The 16,989-nt window shown below is 46.5% G+C and overlaps 1 protein-coding gene across 1 annotated transcript in view; it reads right to left on the bottom strand.

Moving 5' to 3' along the window:
• PRKCH (protein kinase C eta) overlaps positions 1 to 16,989 on the bottom strand; it is a gene marked incomplete at both ends in the record, with an annotated part of 122,165 nt that overhangs the window by 42,034 nt on the left and 63,142 nt on the right. Inside the window, one exon of the mRNA XM_080345639.1 lies at positions 6,458 to 6,612. Coding sequence (XP_080201765.1) covers positions 6,458 to 6,612 — 155 coding nt within the window. The remainder of the gene's footprint in view (positions 1 to 6,457; positions 6,613 to 16,989) is intronic.

Here is a 16,989-nt window from a genome sequence, read left to right as displayed (position 1 = left end):
GTGCCAATTTGCAGCTTTTAGCTGATTTGCTTCACTTCTTCACCGTAAAATCAGCTTATATATCATTCTTTCCACTGTTCTCATAATACATCCTTCATTTTGTCATGCTTACATATATCTCCTCTCGTTTTTGGAGCCCCAACCCAGGCAAGCGCCAAGTCTAGGAGCTCTCCTGAATCGAGGTCTTGAAGTGACAGGGACCAGATCCCACAGCTGAGGGTACAGTCCCCCACAGAACAAAGACTCACACCTGCTTTGGTGCTGGCGGAGCTGTTTCCCACCCTTTCCTCTCGGATGCAAACAACATGGCCCTGCCTGCATGTAGCCAAACCAGGGGAGGGAAGAGGGACCCATCAAATCAAAGACTACCTACAGAGGCATCTGCTGTAGCCAGAACTTTCAGAAAAGCTTATAATGACCTCATTTTAAAACAAACCATTTATATGTATTTGTTAAGAAAACAAAGGTATTCATAGCACCTAAGCAAACCAACGATAATCCCTGGATAGCTGCAAACCAGCCCGTTTGCCTTGCAGGGCACTGCTGGTATCAGTCACAGATCCAGTTCAACTGCTGATTTACCTCCCCAGGGAAAGCCCCTTGGCTTTAGGGGAAACAAGGTCTGGCTCCAGATGTGAAATAGGGCATGAGATGAGAATAAACAAAATCATCAGGTGCCAAAAAAAAAACCCACAAAACCCAAACCAACAGAGAACACAAGGGATCCCATGTCCACAATGCCTTGACCCATGGAAAAAGCGAACAGCACACTAATAAGAGTTGCTCTGTTAACAGTGGCTCCATGTAATTAGGAAAAGCATTCAGCTTCTGTTTTCAGAATGTAACTTTTAATTGATTTTTCTGAAAGAAACTTTAGTGTTGTTTCAGTTAGTAAGTTTTGCCAGTAAAACTCGTGGCTTATGCAAACCTTCCTCCAAGTGTCACACGCTTATTGTTTGAATTGGCACAGAATTAACCTGTTGCAAAAAACCTCATCCTGCGTAAAAGCCACAGTCATGAGACACACAGCTGCAGATCTGAGGGGTCTCCTACACTAAGAAAAGGTGATGATTTCCAGTATCCAGCAATCCTTCCAGATCTCAGAGGGGACAGAGCTTTTCCCTGTCATACAGAGCATCACACACATGATGGTGATGCTTTTTGGATAACACACAGAAAAGTAAACCCTTGCTGTTAATGACCCCATCATATTTTCCCCAAGAGCCAGTGTTTAGCCCCATGTTCTCATCTGGATAACTGCATAAATTATCTTCTGCCTTCTAAAGGGACCACTCATCCTGTTAAACACAGTCAGGTTACAGGAACTACTTAAGTATTTTGCCTTTCATCCTGGTGGCTGGTGGCACCTCAGGGCACGGGGACTCTGCACACCACCCCACATTGAGAAGTGTGACGGACCACAAGCAGACCCCAAGCACCTCTAGAAGGGACAGCTGCGTTAGAAATATCAATATAGGCACAAAGGCAGTGGAATAAGCTAATTAGCACAAGCCCACAGGATAAAAACAAGGTTCTTCGGCCAGCCAACCACCAGTCCTTCTCCCAGGCTCTCTAGCCCAGCCTTTTAGCTTGTTTGGCTCTTGATTAGCTATGGTACCTACATGCTAAACTATCCATATCCTTAATGATATATCTGCCATTCTGTTGTGCCAAGCAGTGGGCTCAGTCACGTATCTCTATCCACTATCCAACTCCATACCCAGGGATGGCAAAACCAGCACTGAAGTGCAGCGTGCCAAGGTGACACTGCCTGTGCTTCCACATACAGCTCAGCCATGGCCAGTTGAGGTGCGTCACCTCAAGTTGCACCAGGAGGGATTTAGATTGGGCACTAGGAAAAATTTCTTCCTGGAAAGGGCTGTCGGGCATTGGAACAGGCTGCCCAGGGAAGTGGTGGAGTCACCATCCCCGGAGGGGTTTCAAAGACATGTAGGTGAGGTTCTTAGGGACGTGGTTTAGTGCTGGAGTTAGGTTATGGTTGGACTCGATGATCTTAAGTGTCTCTTCCAACTGAAATGATTCTATGGTTCTATGTGCTGCATGCTATATCACCTCTGCAAGTAGCAAAGATATGTTCTAAAAAATGACCATCTCAGTCCATGCATCCTACCAGTAAGAAATATTTGTAGCGGGAGAGAAAGGAGGTTTGTAATAAAAATGAAGACCATGCCATTAGGTTGGGTTGATTGCTCTATATTGCCTGTAAAAAGGCCATTATCATTCTGAAACATAAGAAGTCTGCAGGGCAAACCCCTAGGCCCCCTTCCCTGACAAAAAAAAACAAAACAAAACAACAAACAACCAAAAACCAAACCAAACCAAACACAACACAACCACCAAATTATAAAAACATTTGCATTTGCCCTCATAATGCAGATAGATGCCTCTATTGAGTGACACCATTTAGGTGACCTTAGCAAGTAGACCCATCCACTAGCAAAGTTCTATATCAGCCTGTGCAAAGGTTTGAATTTGATGGCAGCAGGGCAGACCAGCCATGCTTACAATAACGCTACATTGAAGGACGAGTCCTGCTTTTAAAATAAACCCTTATAATTATTTACTCTATCCTTGCTTTTTATAAGACTGGGAGTGGACTAGCTTACTTGCATTGAGCAAGCCAGTGTACAATCTAATACTGCTCAAATATGCATGCTGGTTTGTTTTGTTTCCAGCATGCACAGAAGCCAAAATATGCTTTCCCTACCCTGGGAACTGCTGAACTGGAAAGTGAAAGTCAGGAAGAGTTGCCTCAAGAAAAATAGCACATAACGTCTTTTGATAAAAATCACAAACCAACCTACCTACCTGCAGCATGACCCAGCGCACTAATTCCTTCAGAAGTAAGCTTAAAAAGAAAAGCAGCAGTGCAAGAACACTGCCCTGTGAGCAAAGATTTTATCTATGATAGCTTTGATTATTACCTAACCTTTTCCTGGCAACATACAGCAAGAGCTGAGCCCAAATATGTTCTTGTTCTATTTCTCCGTGGGGTGCACAATAGACTATGATTTGACATGTTGCAAAGCTCGTTTTCATGGCTGTATTTATTCTAGTCCTGCCCCCTGTACGACGGGATAAGGAACCACACTGTACTTGTCGACATTCTTTTCAGGAAGCAACTATAATACAAGGAGACACTGCAGAGTTGACAGCTAAACCTCAGCTTAAGGCAAGGCAAAGATGTTTCCTTGATAAGGCCAAAAAGCCATCTCTGCCTTGCAGTGTTGCAAATGAAAAACAAACAAACAAACAAAAAATAGCTGTGAAACTGAAATCTCTCTTTTCAAAAACCCCAAACACACACACATAACAAAAAGCAGACTTTCCTCAGAGAAGCAAACTATCGAAAACTTCACTTGTGTCATGGAAAGCACCCTATGAGAGCACCAATCCATCAGTAAGCCTGGATTTGATGTTCAAATAATCACCTATCGCCAAAATACACCATCTGCCTCAGGAACCCCATTCTCATGGAGTCACAGTAGAATCCACAGAAATACCGCACTATGGTCATTTCAAATTGTGTGTCTGTGGCCAGAAAAGGAATCAACAAACACCTGACTTCAGCTGTTACCAGCACTGTCACCCCAGGCCAAAGTGACACATTTCAGCCACTTCTCGATGAACTTTCAGTGCCGGTTCTCAAGCCTCTCTGGCATTTCAAAGGAGAGCACACTCAGCTTTTGGCAGCACTTGTGGCAAAAGCAACTTGACTTACCGGGAGAACGCTCATTGCGTTGGTATATGCAGGCTCTTTCCTGAACTGCTTGATCTTGAAGGGGGAAATGCAAAATATAGTATTATGTTTTAGTTTAGCCCAGAAGAAAAACAAATGGACAGGGTCTTCTAGGCCAGCAACTCCCTTACTCTGTTGACTGTGGGAATCCAGAAAGAAGAGGCACATGGAACAGCTTGTGGCAAAACACTTTCTAGTCGGATTTCCCTGGTGTGTCTCCCCCCTGCTCCCAGCTTCCTAAGCAAGCACTCACACGCTGATCATAAAATCTCCAAACTCTCTTATACAAGTGCAGTGATTCCCTTGTGAGGATCTCCTTCCATCCTGCAGCCTGGCGTTGGTGGCCCCAGCTCAGGCCAACTGCAGCCAGCAGCTCTCTCCTCTTACATCTTCCTCAACAGAGTCACCCCAACTAATTTTAAAAAAACAAGTCATCCCCCTGCAAATCTGTCCCATGCGGCCGAAGTTACTTGACTCCACATCTCAACTAGTTTCGTAACAAGATCAAAGCCTGTACAGTTGTTCAAGGAGCCTTTCAATTACTCCTCCAGTTTCTATCATGAATTACAGAAGCACTTGAAGAGTGCCAAAACCCAGAGGGATTGATTACTCCTGCCCTGTGACAGGCAGCAGGCTGGGGGGACAGGACAGGCTGTAAGCCCAGTGGCATTACATTATGCACAGACACAGTTTTGCTGCTGAATGATTGACAATAACTACTGGATGTCGCTATTTTAAGCGTAATGTCATTTGTGTAATTATCTGGCAAGGTGTCTCTTGAGCAGCTGGCGTTATTCACAAGGGAAGAATTAGACTGAAATCCACTTGTAGAGCAGGTAGATTTGCTATTCTGTGCAGACAATCACAGGGCTTTAGAAGCTTGATACACATGGTATATATTGCTTGTAATTTCCATACTCTCAGGACCTGGAGAATATTAAAATGACACTCCTTCTCTATTTCACTGTGCCACATATATCATATGATTTCATACTTAAATATAATTTAATATTCTCTGTCCTCACCCGACCATCTGTTTCTTACTGCAGCCCAAGGCAGGAAGAGAAGTTGCTTTAACTTGATTTATCCAATCATCTCTACCATCAGATAGGAAAGTTTTCCTCACACAGCCTCCAGCCCTTTGGCCACTTTAGCCCTCAGTTATTTTGCTTTTAGTGTCTTAAAACTGGGGTTTATCTGATGCAGGAGGACACACTACTCAATACAGGACTGCCTTGCGTAGGTTAAACAACGCAAAGTCCCAAACCAAACAGCATTTGGCCCAAACCACAGTCTGAAATGGTACTAACAGAGCCCAACCAAGACAGGCACTGGTCCCATCCTGGAGCCAGTTGTGGGTTCCAGCTGTGCAACTGCAACCAAGCATCAAAAAGATAGAGTTTATGTTATTCCTTGCAGTGCTGGCATGCTGCAAGTGAGACTGAGCAAAGCTAGAGCAGACCATACCCAAATATTCATGTTTTGCTGCTGGAACCCAGGTAACAGCATCCAAATAGAACAACTGACTGCTCCTCCTTTCCAGTGCTATGGGCAAGAGGATGCCAGAGGTGTTCTGCAAGCATGTCAAAAAGAAACCTTTCCATATAACCAGACTGTCTCAGCGGTGACACATCCCTGCTCTAGCTGTCCTGTTCCATCCCAGAAGAGGTCTGGCTCTACCCCTGGCTAACGCAGGAGGAGGCTGGTCAAACGGTCATCTTGGTCAGGGAGGACTCTGCAAAGCTGACTGTCTGCCTGATCCATGCCTTGATGCTTGAGCGAACAATAGTGCACTTTGGCATTATAGAAGGGAATAAATATAAACAGTTACTCCCCAAGTACAGAGGAATGACAAAAAAAGAGTGCTGTGTATGGGAAAGAGCTTCCTAAGAACACACTTGAGAAGCTGGGAGGCAATGACGCTCCAGTCCTGTTGCAAACACAAAGATGCCAGACATAGGCAGGAAGGAAAAACTCCTGCTGTAGGATCATGGCAGGAATGAAATGACTTATGGTGGTTGAGAAGAGAAGCACTGGATAGGAACGTCAAATAGATAGGGTTTAAACACAGGCCCATAGCTAGTACAGGGGAAAAAAGGAGGTTTGCACGTAACCAGCACATATGAGCTTTTAAATAACAATGCACACGGTGTCAAAAAGAACAGCCACTTGCATTTACCTCCCAGAAAGTCTAGGAAGGTTTCATTTAATGCCTGCCCCTTTGTCACCAGTTTGACATGTGCTGTATGGCAGCAGGACAGGCCCAGAGCAGCCCGGAGGAGGCATCTGTGGGTCAGAGCTAACGCCCAGCAGCCATGCAGGCACCCCAGGGGCAGGCGAGGGGCAGTTCTGGAGCTGATAGAAACCAGCGGTGTCTGCAGAGTAACGTGAACTGACAGCAATACAAAATATAGCTCCTGTGCCTTGGAAGGAAAATCTGGTTTTCTATCGGCTCACACACACAACATAGGAAGACGCCCCCACCGTCAATACTGCAGCCAGAAATTTTGCTCCTTCCTGGAAGCTGGTGCAACTTGGACAATGTGCAGGGGGAAAGTGGAGGTACCATCATCCCAGCTGACAATTTGTTCCTGGTGGACAGCAAGTGACGTTTATTTATGCAAGCAGAAAACTCAAGCTATCAACTCAGCCATGGAGTTCAGACAAAGAGAATGAATGAATGAATGCAGAGCTCACCGATAAATGATGCCTCTTTCATGGAGAAACATAAGGGCTGAAATAATTTCTGCAGCATAGAACCGGGCCCGATCTTCATCGAAGCGACGCGACTTCTGAATATGGAACATCAAGTCCCCGCCATTTACAAACTCCATGACAAAGAAGAGGCGATCCTTCACACACACAAACACAACAGATATGAACAGCATTAATCGTATCCTCTGTGAGGCTTATAAAATTGCAAGTAAATCTATTATATTGCAAACAAACACAGATTAAGCACCCATGAGACACTGGGGGAGAAAAAAAGTGATTTCTTCAGGAAACATTAAGTCAATACCAGGAAGATCTGTTAGTACCTCCTTGTCCTGCTCTCCTCCCAAAAATTTTGCCCCCAGTCATGAAGTAAATTCCTTTTCAGGTATGGATTAGGCTTATCAGTAGGTGTGTGCTCATTACTAACCAGCTTCTGTTTGGTTTCCTTGACTGTCCTTAGCCTGAATCAGCAGAGGATGACACCCCTTCCACAGCACTCTCCGAGCTGAGAAACCTGTAAAAATCACATGCTCCCTACTAAACACCTCAGATCTCCGGGGGAAGATGCTCCATAATATAACATACAAAACTACGCTGCAGCTTTGCCGCAACAGCACAAGGGCTCAGGAACAGCAATGATGACATTGTCTTGAGGGTATCTCGAGGCTATTTCTGGGGAATGTGTGTTGCTTTCTAGAATGCAGTTTCTTGCCATACATGTTCCTGGTAGCTGCATTTTGGGTCCCCAGATTTCAGCTTTCCTCGCAGCTCTGGTTAACCCGCAGAGGCCTCTGGGTGATGAAGGAACTGATAAGGACAAAGTATAAACCAAAGTTTCTGCTGGGCAGAAAAGCAACCTGTTCAATGAAGTTCAGCTCATTACTCACAGCTGCTGGTGTCTGAGGTTTCTTTTTTGGGCTTTGTTCTGTTTTTTGCAAGAGTTTACAGATAAGGAGGGACTTGCTTAAGCTGAGTGCTCAATAGTCTGGATGCGGGTTCAGTGCACACACAAGGGGTGCTCGCTTAATTGTGAGAAGAAGGACACACAGTGACTTGTCGCAAAACTAAACCCTACAATTGGTGCAGGCTGGTTCAAACCCCCCTCCTAGCAATTGTTTCAGGACATTCAGTACCGATTGTTTCAGTTTTACTCTCAATATCGGGAACAAACAGACTGGAAAAAAGAGGCATACAATTCAGTTGAGACCAGTCAGCCTTTTAATGGTACTATTTACCCTTCTTTCCCCACAAGCCCCTTCCCAGGTCCGATGTTAATCATCTACAAGCTAGTTTTAAAGCCTCTCTAAGTTTAAGAGGATAAGCATTGTTATGCTCCACTTTCTGGCAGCCAGCCAGCTTGAAATGACTACTGGTATTAACATCTTGAGATGCACAGGGCAGAAGAAAAGCAACCAGGAATCCTTTCGTTCCTCTCTGGACACAAGCAGGAGAGCAAATGGCTCATGACAGATGAGGACAACTTGCTTCTTGTCACCATCCTGGGCTCTGCTCAACAGCTCCTTCCAGAAGCTGAAACAGACATGTTCCCAGCAATCTCACAATACTACCATATGTAGCACCAAGGCTACGTTTTAAGTGCTATCCCCAGCCTATATAAACAATACTTCATTGTTTCACTCTGCCTTTATTACAGGGCTGCTGAAAGACACACAAGCTGGCTCATCTCTACCAGAAATCTAAGCCCGAGTAGCACAAACTCACCAGCAACCTCAGCTCTTCAGCCCACATCAGATCTCTAATGCTGCATCTTTGCTGTAGTTGGTTAAACCGAGTCTGGCTATGCTGCGCCTACCTGTTCTGTAACCCTTCCCCCAGCTGTGGCGCAGATATCGCCTCTGCCTTGCCAGTCGGGGCAGCTTTTACAGCTCCTTGTTACTCCTTCCCACCTCCGTCCTCGCTGATCTCCCCACATACTTATCCAGCCCAGCTAGTCCAGGCACCTCTTCAAGCCAGTACTTAAAAAAAGAAACCCCTCTTGCCAGATCTCCGACGGGAAGTAATTTAATTTACCAGCAACCTGAGGAGGGATGTGTGTGTATTTACGTAATATATGTGCTTGTATAAACATGCATATGGTTAGGTGAACATCCGTATATGTTCTACTCCTTCCTTAAAGGTGAGCTTCAGGGAAACAAAGTGAACTCTTCCTGTCTTAAAACACACATGTCCTGCTTCTCTCTCCAGTGCTGGCAAAACTCCACGGCAAATTTGGACGTACTCGTCTGTACGATGATGCTTAAAAGATGATACTACCCATTTCTCAAATGTTCAGGTGAGCACAGAAACAGCCATTTTTACAACTCGCATCACCATTGACATGGAATTAGCATCTTTTTGTTACAAAGAGCTCTTGCTTCAGATTAACTGCAAACCTGAGCAAGTATCATTGCGTGTGTTACAAGTATAACAGTTAACACTTCACCTTCACCCATGGTCTCATTTCACATGTGAAGCATATATAAGGACGATTTAATTACTGTAGCTCTCACATTCAGGCCTAACATAACTGTGGACTAGCCAATTTTTTACTTTTTTTAAGGGGGCCCATCTATTTACCTGTCCAGTTTCCTAACACTCAGAAATCCCATGAGGTTCCTGAAGAAAAGACAACTTATTTCTAATACAGTATTTGTGCATTGGTTTGCTACACATCTGGCAACAATACCAGAAAAATCAGCACTAAATGAACACCCTTTGGGGACCAGACCAAGCAAGGTCTTCCATTTTTACTCTTAAGCAAGGCCATCAGCTTGCCAAACTGCAGACACCAACCATTCCCACAGGAATCACTGAGAAATAAACAGTGGTGTTTTATGAAGAAAGAAGAAGAATCACAGAACCACAGAATCTCAGGGACTGGAATGGACCTCAAAAGCTCATCCAGTGCAATCCCCCCATGGAGCAGGAACACCCAGATGAGGTTACACAGGAAGGTGTCCAGGCGGGTTTCAATGTCTGCGGAGAAGGAGACTCCACAACCTCCCTGGGCAGCCTGGGCCAGGCTCTGTCACTCTCACTGAGAAGAAGTTTCTTCTCAAATTTAAGTGGAACCTTTTGTGTTCCAGTTTGTACTCGCTGCTCCTTGTCCTATCATTGTTTGTCACTGAGAAGATCCTGGCTCCATCCTCCTGACACTCACCCTTTATATATCTGTAAACATTAATGAGGTCACCCCTCAGTCTCCTCCAAGCTCAAGAGCCCCAGCTCCCTCAGCCTTTCCTCATAAGGGAGATGCTCCACTCCCTTAAGGCAATTTGCATCAGGCAGAGTAAGAGTGAATAAATAGCTTAAATAGGGGCCAGGAAAAGGAAATACAAAACCAGCAGGTAGTTCTGATACTTGCACATTTGACCTGACTTGGTGTTACGTGCCTCCTTTTCTTGGGGTCTACCAGCGGGAATTAAGAGGAGTTGAATGCCAGAGTGTTTCTTGACAGGCCTTAATGCTGAAATCCTAGCATTTCTGTTTTTCTGTTTTGCATTGCTCAGACGTTTTCCCTGATACGCTATCTCTGTTTGACATCAGCAAAAGTGAGAAAAGAGCATTTGAGTCAACAGGAAACGGTGACGCAAAAGCCTTCACAGCAGCCACGAGGAACTCGCATTGCACCATTTCTGGACTGTGATCGAGATGAATAAAGCCTCAGAGCAATAGTTACTGTAAATTAAAGAAACACTTGGAGGAAACAAAGTGCCTGGCTTACATCTGGAGGTTAGCCCTGCCAATTTCTGTGCATGAGAGATGTTTTTTTTTCAACTTGTTTAAATTTCAGTTTGCCATCTGTATTTGTTCACTATTAGTAGGGTAAGTATGTGCTGGAAGCACATACTATGTCCTAAGGACAGTGTTTGATAGCAATTACCTGTACTCACTTTGTTGTCTTAGTGGGGTGTTGGTGAGGCTTGAATAGAGTCCCTGGCTGTGAAACCCACTGGGTGGGACAATCCACACACTGGTTACTGCCCCTTGCAAACACAAGCACCTGCTGAATTCCAGCTCAAACATCACTTTAGCCCTTTGTCCTCACAAGCTCTACTAGAAAGCTGTTTCAAACCCTCAGACCTTTCCTCTTCGTCATCACAGGGGAAACAAACAAAGAAAAAAGAAATCCAGATTTTACTAAAAGAGCATCCTTTCCCTCCCCATGCCCAAAAAAGGCCAGTGTGACGGCTGACTTCCACAGCTTTCCAGTTAAGAGTCATAGCTGACGTCGGTGTACAACCCACACGAGACCAAAGAGCTCTGAAGACAACAAGGGTGAGAACCTTATCTCAGACCACAGGTTTTCATGCTCAATAAATGGGACAGGGCAGCATAACCAGCCTGTTTCAGGCAGTGTGGGGGGAGCAGGTGGGTAAAGAGAAGCGGTTCCTACCTGCAGACATGGAGAAAGATAATAGCAAAGCTGCCTCCCCTGTCTGCCACCCTACAAGAGCTGCTGTGCCAAGGGCAGAATGGAGGCCAGAGGGGACTTCTCTCAAGACAGTCACCAGTGGAGCTTCAGGAGACCCACTGGAAAACACCAACGGGGCCTCTCCAGCCTCCAGAGCCACCAGGAACAGGTTGGCCAAGCTCTGCATGTCCCTGTCTCAGCAGAGCTCCCCCAGACACTGATTGCCCTGCAGGACACAGGGCTGAGCCGCCCCACCAAGGTCACGTCCCAGCAGTAGTTCCACCCAAGCCTCCTCTTTAGCTGACAATTGCTATATAAGGCAGAATCTGGAAGATATGGAGACCTTGTTAAATGCTGTTTACAGCAATCGTCCAGTTTCCCCCCCAAAAACAAGATCGGCCTGGCTTGGGAACTCTGCTAAGTTTGCATGTCATCTTTTTGGAAATAACTCATGTACACGACTCCTTACAAAATCAGCTTTGGGCTCAATCTGAGTTCACTGAAGCCAAAGGGTTTCCCCAAGAAAACAGGCATTTTTCACTGTTTTGGCAGTTCACGCTTTGCAGAGCAGAATGCTCTCAACATTAACTCCAAACAGAGACAGCTGTGTCACTGCTTCCCAGTGAAAGTTCATTGTTTCCAAAAAGAGTAGCAGGGCTTATGGAGCTTGCAAGCAAATTATTACAAGACAATTACAAGAGCTGGCAGGCTCCCTCAGCCCTCACAATGTTTCCGTTTGCCCTTCGTGGTCCACAACCCCCACACAAAGCAATCCGCCTCAGGTCTTGCTGGGAGCACACAAATAAACTGTGCTCAGTACCAGGCTTAGGAAAGCCACATGTTCAATCTCCCCAGCCGTGCCAGTGGCTGTCCGTATCTGGGTCAAGTCACGCCAAAGCACAGGACCCGGAGGAGGAATAATAAACAGGTTTTTGGCCTCAATATTTATCTTTATAGGAGTAACACAACCATGAACCATGCTCAGACGCTGCTCTGTGCCAAAATGCCTTTTCCCTCCATACCTGGCCCTTTGACAGTGCTGTATCCTCAGGAGCTGCCTGCTGCCCCCAGCTAAAGGGTTTAGGGGAGGACAGGCTGTTCAGGGGTTCTGCATGGCAGTGTTTCAAAACCAGAGCATCACAGGTGTCATAAGAATGGGTTCATCAAGGGGGAGTTGCCTTAACAACCTCTGCACAAACACGTGCACAAGAGCTGAGACAGATATAATGAGCTCAGTCCCAAATTTCTGGACAGGGTAACAGCCACACTCATGCAACTGCGATGGAGCAAAACTTATGCTACGTGAAGATTTGGTCCTTTGATTTCAAATGAGAATAACTACATTAAACAGAGGAGAAGAATTACTCCGCACTGTGCTTGCTCAGCCAGAATTATTTGCACGTATTAGTGCCGCTTCCCAAACACAGCCACGGCCACGACTGCCACGGCACCTGCCACCGCGGCCCAAGACTCCCAGACGAACGAGGCAGCAGGTTTTACAGCCATCTGCCAGCTGATTTTGGTGCTCTGCTCGCCGTTTTACCTCTCTGCTTCAGTGACTGCAGAAGTAGATGCCAGCCTCAGGAACCACTACTGCCAAGGAGAAATCAAGCCCGGCGAGCGAGTGTGCCGGCAGGCACAGCCCTGGGGCTATTGAGATGGGGGAGATCGCTGTGCCACATCTGAAATGCTGAGAAAGGGAAGGTCTCTTTCTTTTGCTGTTTTTGGGGTGGTTTTTTTTAGCCAGATGGAGGTGCAGTGAATATTCAGCAAACTCAGCAAGGGCGTAAGACGTGTGGTATCTCCCCTAGGCTGGGCAGCCAGTGAGTGGGCTGAGCTCAGTTTTAGCTCCTTCAACAAAAAGCCACCGGTGTCGTTGTCACAGCTACAGGAACGGGGCAGTTATCACCAGTTATCACAACCGCTCTCTGCTATCTGAGGCTGCTGATAGCGGGCACAACACAGGCTTTCCTACGCCGTGGCAGCGAGGCACATAAACATCGCCTGGAGAATAATAAATTGGCTCTTGCCATTTGCATAAATCAACTCTGCGGGGTCCCTCGGGGTAAAGGCTGCCTGCCGCACGCGTGTGTACGTACGAACGCCGAGCTCATTCCAGAAGAGCTCAACAACGACAACCACAACCTGGGGTGAGCTGATGGAAGTTGCGGGTTCCCACCTGCTCTAAAGAAAAACAAAATCAACACAAATCTAACTACGGCTTCCAAGTTTCTGCCCCTGTTTTCTTAACTGCATGGCTGAAATGTCAAGCTCCCACGCCGGAGAGCTTTGCAACACATAAATTCAGTCATTTCTCTGGAACAATGCATCCTTTGGGATACGCGACTGAACTGTACGTGCATCCTTCCTCCTCATCCCCTCCCCTCAAAATGGTCGAATTCACAGCAGGATTACATGGCTAGCTCATTTTATGACTAGAAACTGTTACTCAACATGCATGCAAAAGGACTCTTGTTCACTCTTGTTCATTTATTTCTGTTCCATTAGAAACAAAATGAAAAACCCCACCTAGGAAAAAACCAAACTAAACTCAGGTACTAGGTCAATTAAATCACATACAGAAAATGTCTGTGTACTCCCAATTGAAAAAAAGACAGCTTGGCCACTGTTATAACAAAATATTAAAAAAATACTATAAAATTGGAACAAGAGATTAAATTAAATCTCCCCCTCCAGACGTTTTAAAGTATCACAGAAAACTATATAAACACTCCTTCCTACCTGAAAGATCAAAAAACAAAGGAATAAATGGAGGGATAATGAACTAGAATGTATCAAGCTAAAGACATCACCTATTAATCAAAGATTTATAGGACGGCTGCACCCCTCAGCTGGCTGCTCTATCATGGTGCCTCAGAACAGAGCTGCTCTTTTTACAGCCCTCAATTCAGAAAAAAGCTGCAGGAATTGCTGTTTCCAGTTTGGGGTGACCAACTTGAGACAGCTCTGTTCTGTTTTTAAAAATACTGGACTCTGCAGTCTCTGCTGGCCCCAGACTGTGCTGGGGAAGGTTAGAGACCTCTACAAGCTTGGCCAGAGATCACAGAATCACAGAATGTCAGGGATTGGAAGGGACCTCAAAAGCTCATCCAGTCCAACCCCCCCATGGAGCAGGAACACCCAGATGAGGTTACACAGGAAGGTGTCCAGGCGGGTTGGAATGTCTGCAGAGAAGGAGACTCCACAACCTCCCTGGGCAGCCTGGGCCAGGCTCTGCCACCCTCACTGTGAAGAAGTTTCTTCTCATATTTAAATAGAACCTCCTGTGTTCCAGTTTGTACCCATTGCCCCTTGTCCTATCATTGGTTGTCACCGATAGGAGTCTGGCTCCATCCTCCTGACACTCACCCTTCACATATTTATAAACATTAATGAGGTCACCCCTCAGTCTCCTCTTCTCCAAGCTCCAGAGCCCCAGCTCCCTCAGCCTTTCCTCATAAAGGAGATGCTCCACTCCCTTCAGCGTCTTCATGGCTCTGTGCTGGACTCTCTCCAGCAGTTCCCTGTCCTTCTGGAACTGAAGGGCCCAGAACTGGACACAATATTCCAGATGTGGTCTCACCAGGGCAGAGTAGAGGGGCAGGAGAACCTCTCTCAACCTACTAACCAACCCCCTTCTAATACACCCCAGGGTGCAATTGGCCTTCCAGGCCACAAGGGCACAGATCTTCAGGAAAATTAATAGTGCTGAAACACCCAAGGCCACTTGTAACGGGCTTGCTACGAGGGCTTTGTGGATCCATCATCTCGCCTCAGACAGCACCTACAAAGCAATACAGATTGAAAAAGATGGAAACTTAAAGCACCACTTGGTCATACTTCAACTAGTTATCTCTTCTCCGTGCTTCAATTGCCTTTATTTCTTCCTGTTCCTCCTCAACAGTGCCTGGCACCTGTTCGCTCAGGCTGTTTATGACTTGGTTCCAGTTCGACCCCTTTTTATGCCACAACTTCCTCAATTTTGAGTCCAAAGAAAAAAAATACTAGTTTCAGGTACTGTGGCTAACCATAAGCAACAGCATCTCCTTCAGGTACACTTGCACTAAGCTTCACAATTTTGTCCAACAATTACAATCTCTCTCATAAGCCAGTGCAAATGGACACAAGTGTTTTCTCAGCTTCATGAAAATCCAAAGTCCCTCAACAAAGTCCCTCCTGCACTCAGGAGCTACAACACAACGATGGCAGCTAATCCTTCGGTTCATATTTTCACTTCAGCTTATATCACCTCAATGTGCAGCCGAAGTGCGGACACCGGCAAAGTTCACAGACAAAATCAGAAATGTCAGTCTGATCTTGTTTCATCTTCTTCAAATAAAACCACTGTCTAAAAAAAAAAAAGCCCAACACTGTACGTTGTCACAATGAAGGGACCACCATAAGATGTTACTGAGCCTTTCAGACTGGGCTTTGGAGGCCTCACACGTCTGGTTTACCAGCAACTTCGGCCAGCATGCCAGCAGACATGTCATGGGGTTTTAGTAGATGTGAACACTGTAAAACCACAGAAAGACACAGTTCTGCCCAATCTGCCTTTATTTGGTGACAGACAGGACAGGAGCCAGAGAAAGGTAGAAACTGACTGCCGCTCCTGTGGTCACAAAGCCAACATGAGGGCACCATGGCACATACACCTGCAGAAGCTGCACTGGAGAGCAAAGAGAGAGAGAGGAAATTCCCCAGTACCTCTCTGTCCAACAGCCCCCCAAAAAACTAACTCACCTCTTCAGGGCCTCAAGTAAACCACAACTCAAGCTCCTTCAAACTTGACTTCAGAAGGACTCTGCAGCAAGCCCCCAGCAGGGTGACTGTGTTGATGGCCAGAAGGCGTGGTAGACTGTACTAAGCCTTTTGGGAAATGCCAGGCCTGGAAACAGGATGTCCCCATCAACATCTTCACTTGATTTTGACTGGCAGCAACAAAACTGAAGCACACACAGGTCTTCCAGCACAGTGGCTTGGGGCTAGCAATGGTCTTGATGCTCAGGGACAGGGGAAAAAGCCTCAGTGCTTTCAGAAAAGCATCCAAGAAGTTCACATGGCTGCTGGGTATATGCGGGTATGGAGTCGTGCCTCTCTGACATACCAGAGAGGGAAGGCTGGGGGTTTAGAGCCTGGGAGATGATCAAAGCTGTTCTCTCACCTCCCAAAGGGATCCCTCTCAGCGCTTTTCAAAGAGAACATCGTAGAGGCCTCACTGCTTCCCTACTACCCACCAGCATGTTCCAAGCTCTGTGTCAGAATGCTTGTTCATCTAACCAGAGCCCCATAAAGGCTGCTGCTGCCTTTCCAGCCTTCCTCACCTCACCCATGGCAGGCTCTGCCCCAGGGCTGCCCTGTGCTCTACCCATTTGGTGACACTGGAGCAGCTGGTGGACAATCAGGCTGATGCTGGAGATCCCCTGGAGGGACCATGACTGGGTGATTCCAAGGACATAAAAGGGCACTTAGACCTCTCCTGTGGCACCCAGGGACCAGCGGGTGGGTGAGCAACCAGCCAGCTGCCATGGCTCAGTCCCACCACCTCTGCTTGTTGGCCCTCACCTGAAAGTTATGGCCCTGTCAAATGCTCCAGGTTAGCTCTAACACTTCTAGGAGGTGAAATACAGGCTCACCTCCCTACATACCTGGGTGATTCATGACATGATGCCCATGCTGAGCCTGGGAGAACTGTCTGAGCACCGAAGGAAGCAGCGGAGGTGTGGAAAAACATTCCCCTTCCACGTCAAGAGCATGACATCAGCCCAGAGCTCGTAAAGGGGGCAGAAAGCTGCGTGCTGGACAGCAGGCTGCCCTCGTAAAATGGGACCAGTTGAATCATTAACTGCCCTGGCGTCCTTGGGTCAGTCCCTACCAGTTTCAGTAGCACCCCTGGTAGCTGTTATCTTGGAAGGACACTCGTTACAGAAAATCACATCCCTCTACTAAGTTCTCATGTCTCACTATTTTTGGAAGGACATGGGCAGGCTCTGTGCCTCAGCAACTGTCAGCAGAGCCATAACATGGGAAGAAAATCCATATAATGATCAGGCAAGCAGGGACAGTGCTGGAAACAGCATCGCCTGGGGGACCGTCCCCT

This window comes from Nesoenas mayeri, assembly GCF_963082525.1.
Source record: "Nesoenas mayeri genome assembly, chromosome: 5".
NCBI lineage: Eukaryota > Metazoa > Chordata > Aves > Columbiformes > Columbidae > Nesoenas > Nesoenas mayeri.
Note: the sequence above shows the minus strand (reverse complement) of the source record. Positions and strands in the feature narration are given on the sequence as shown.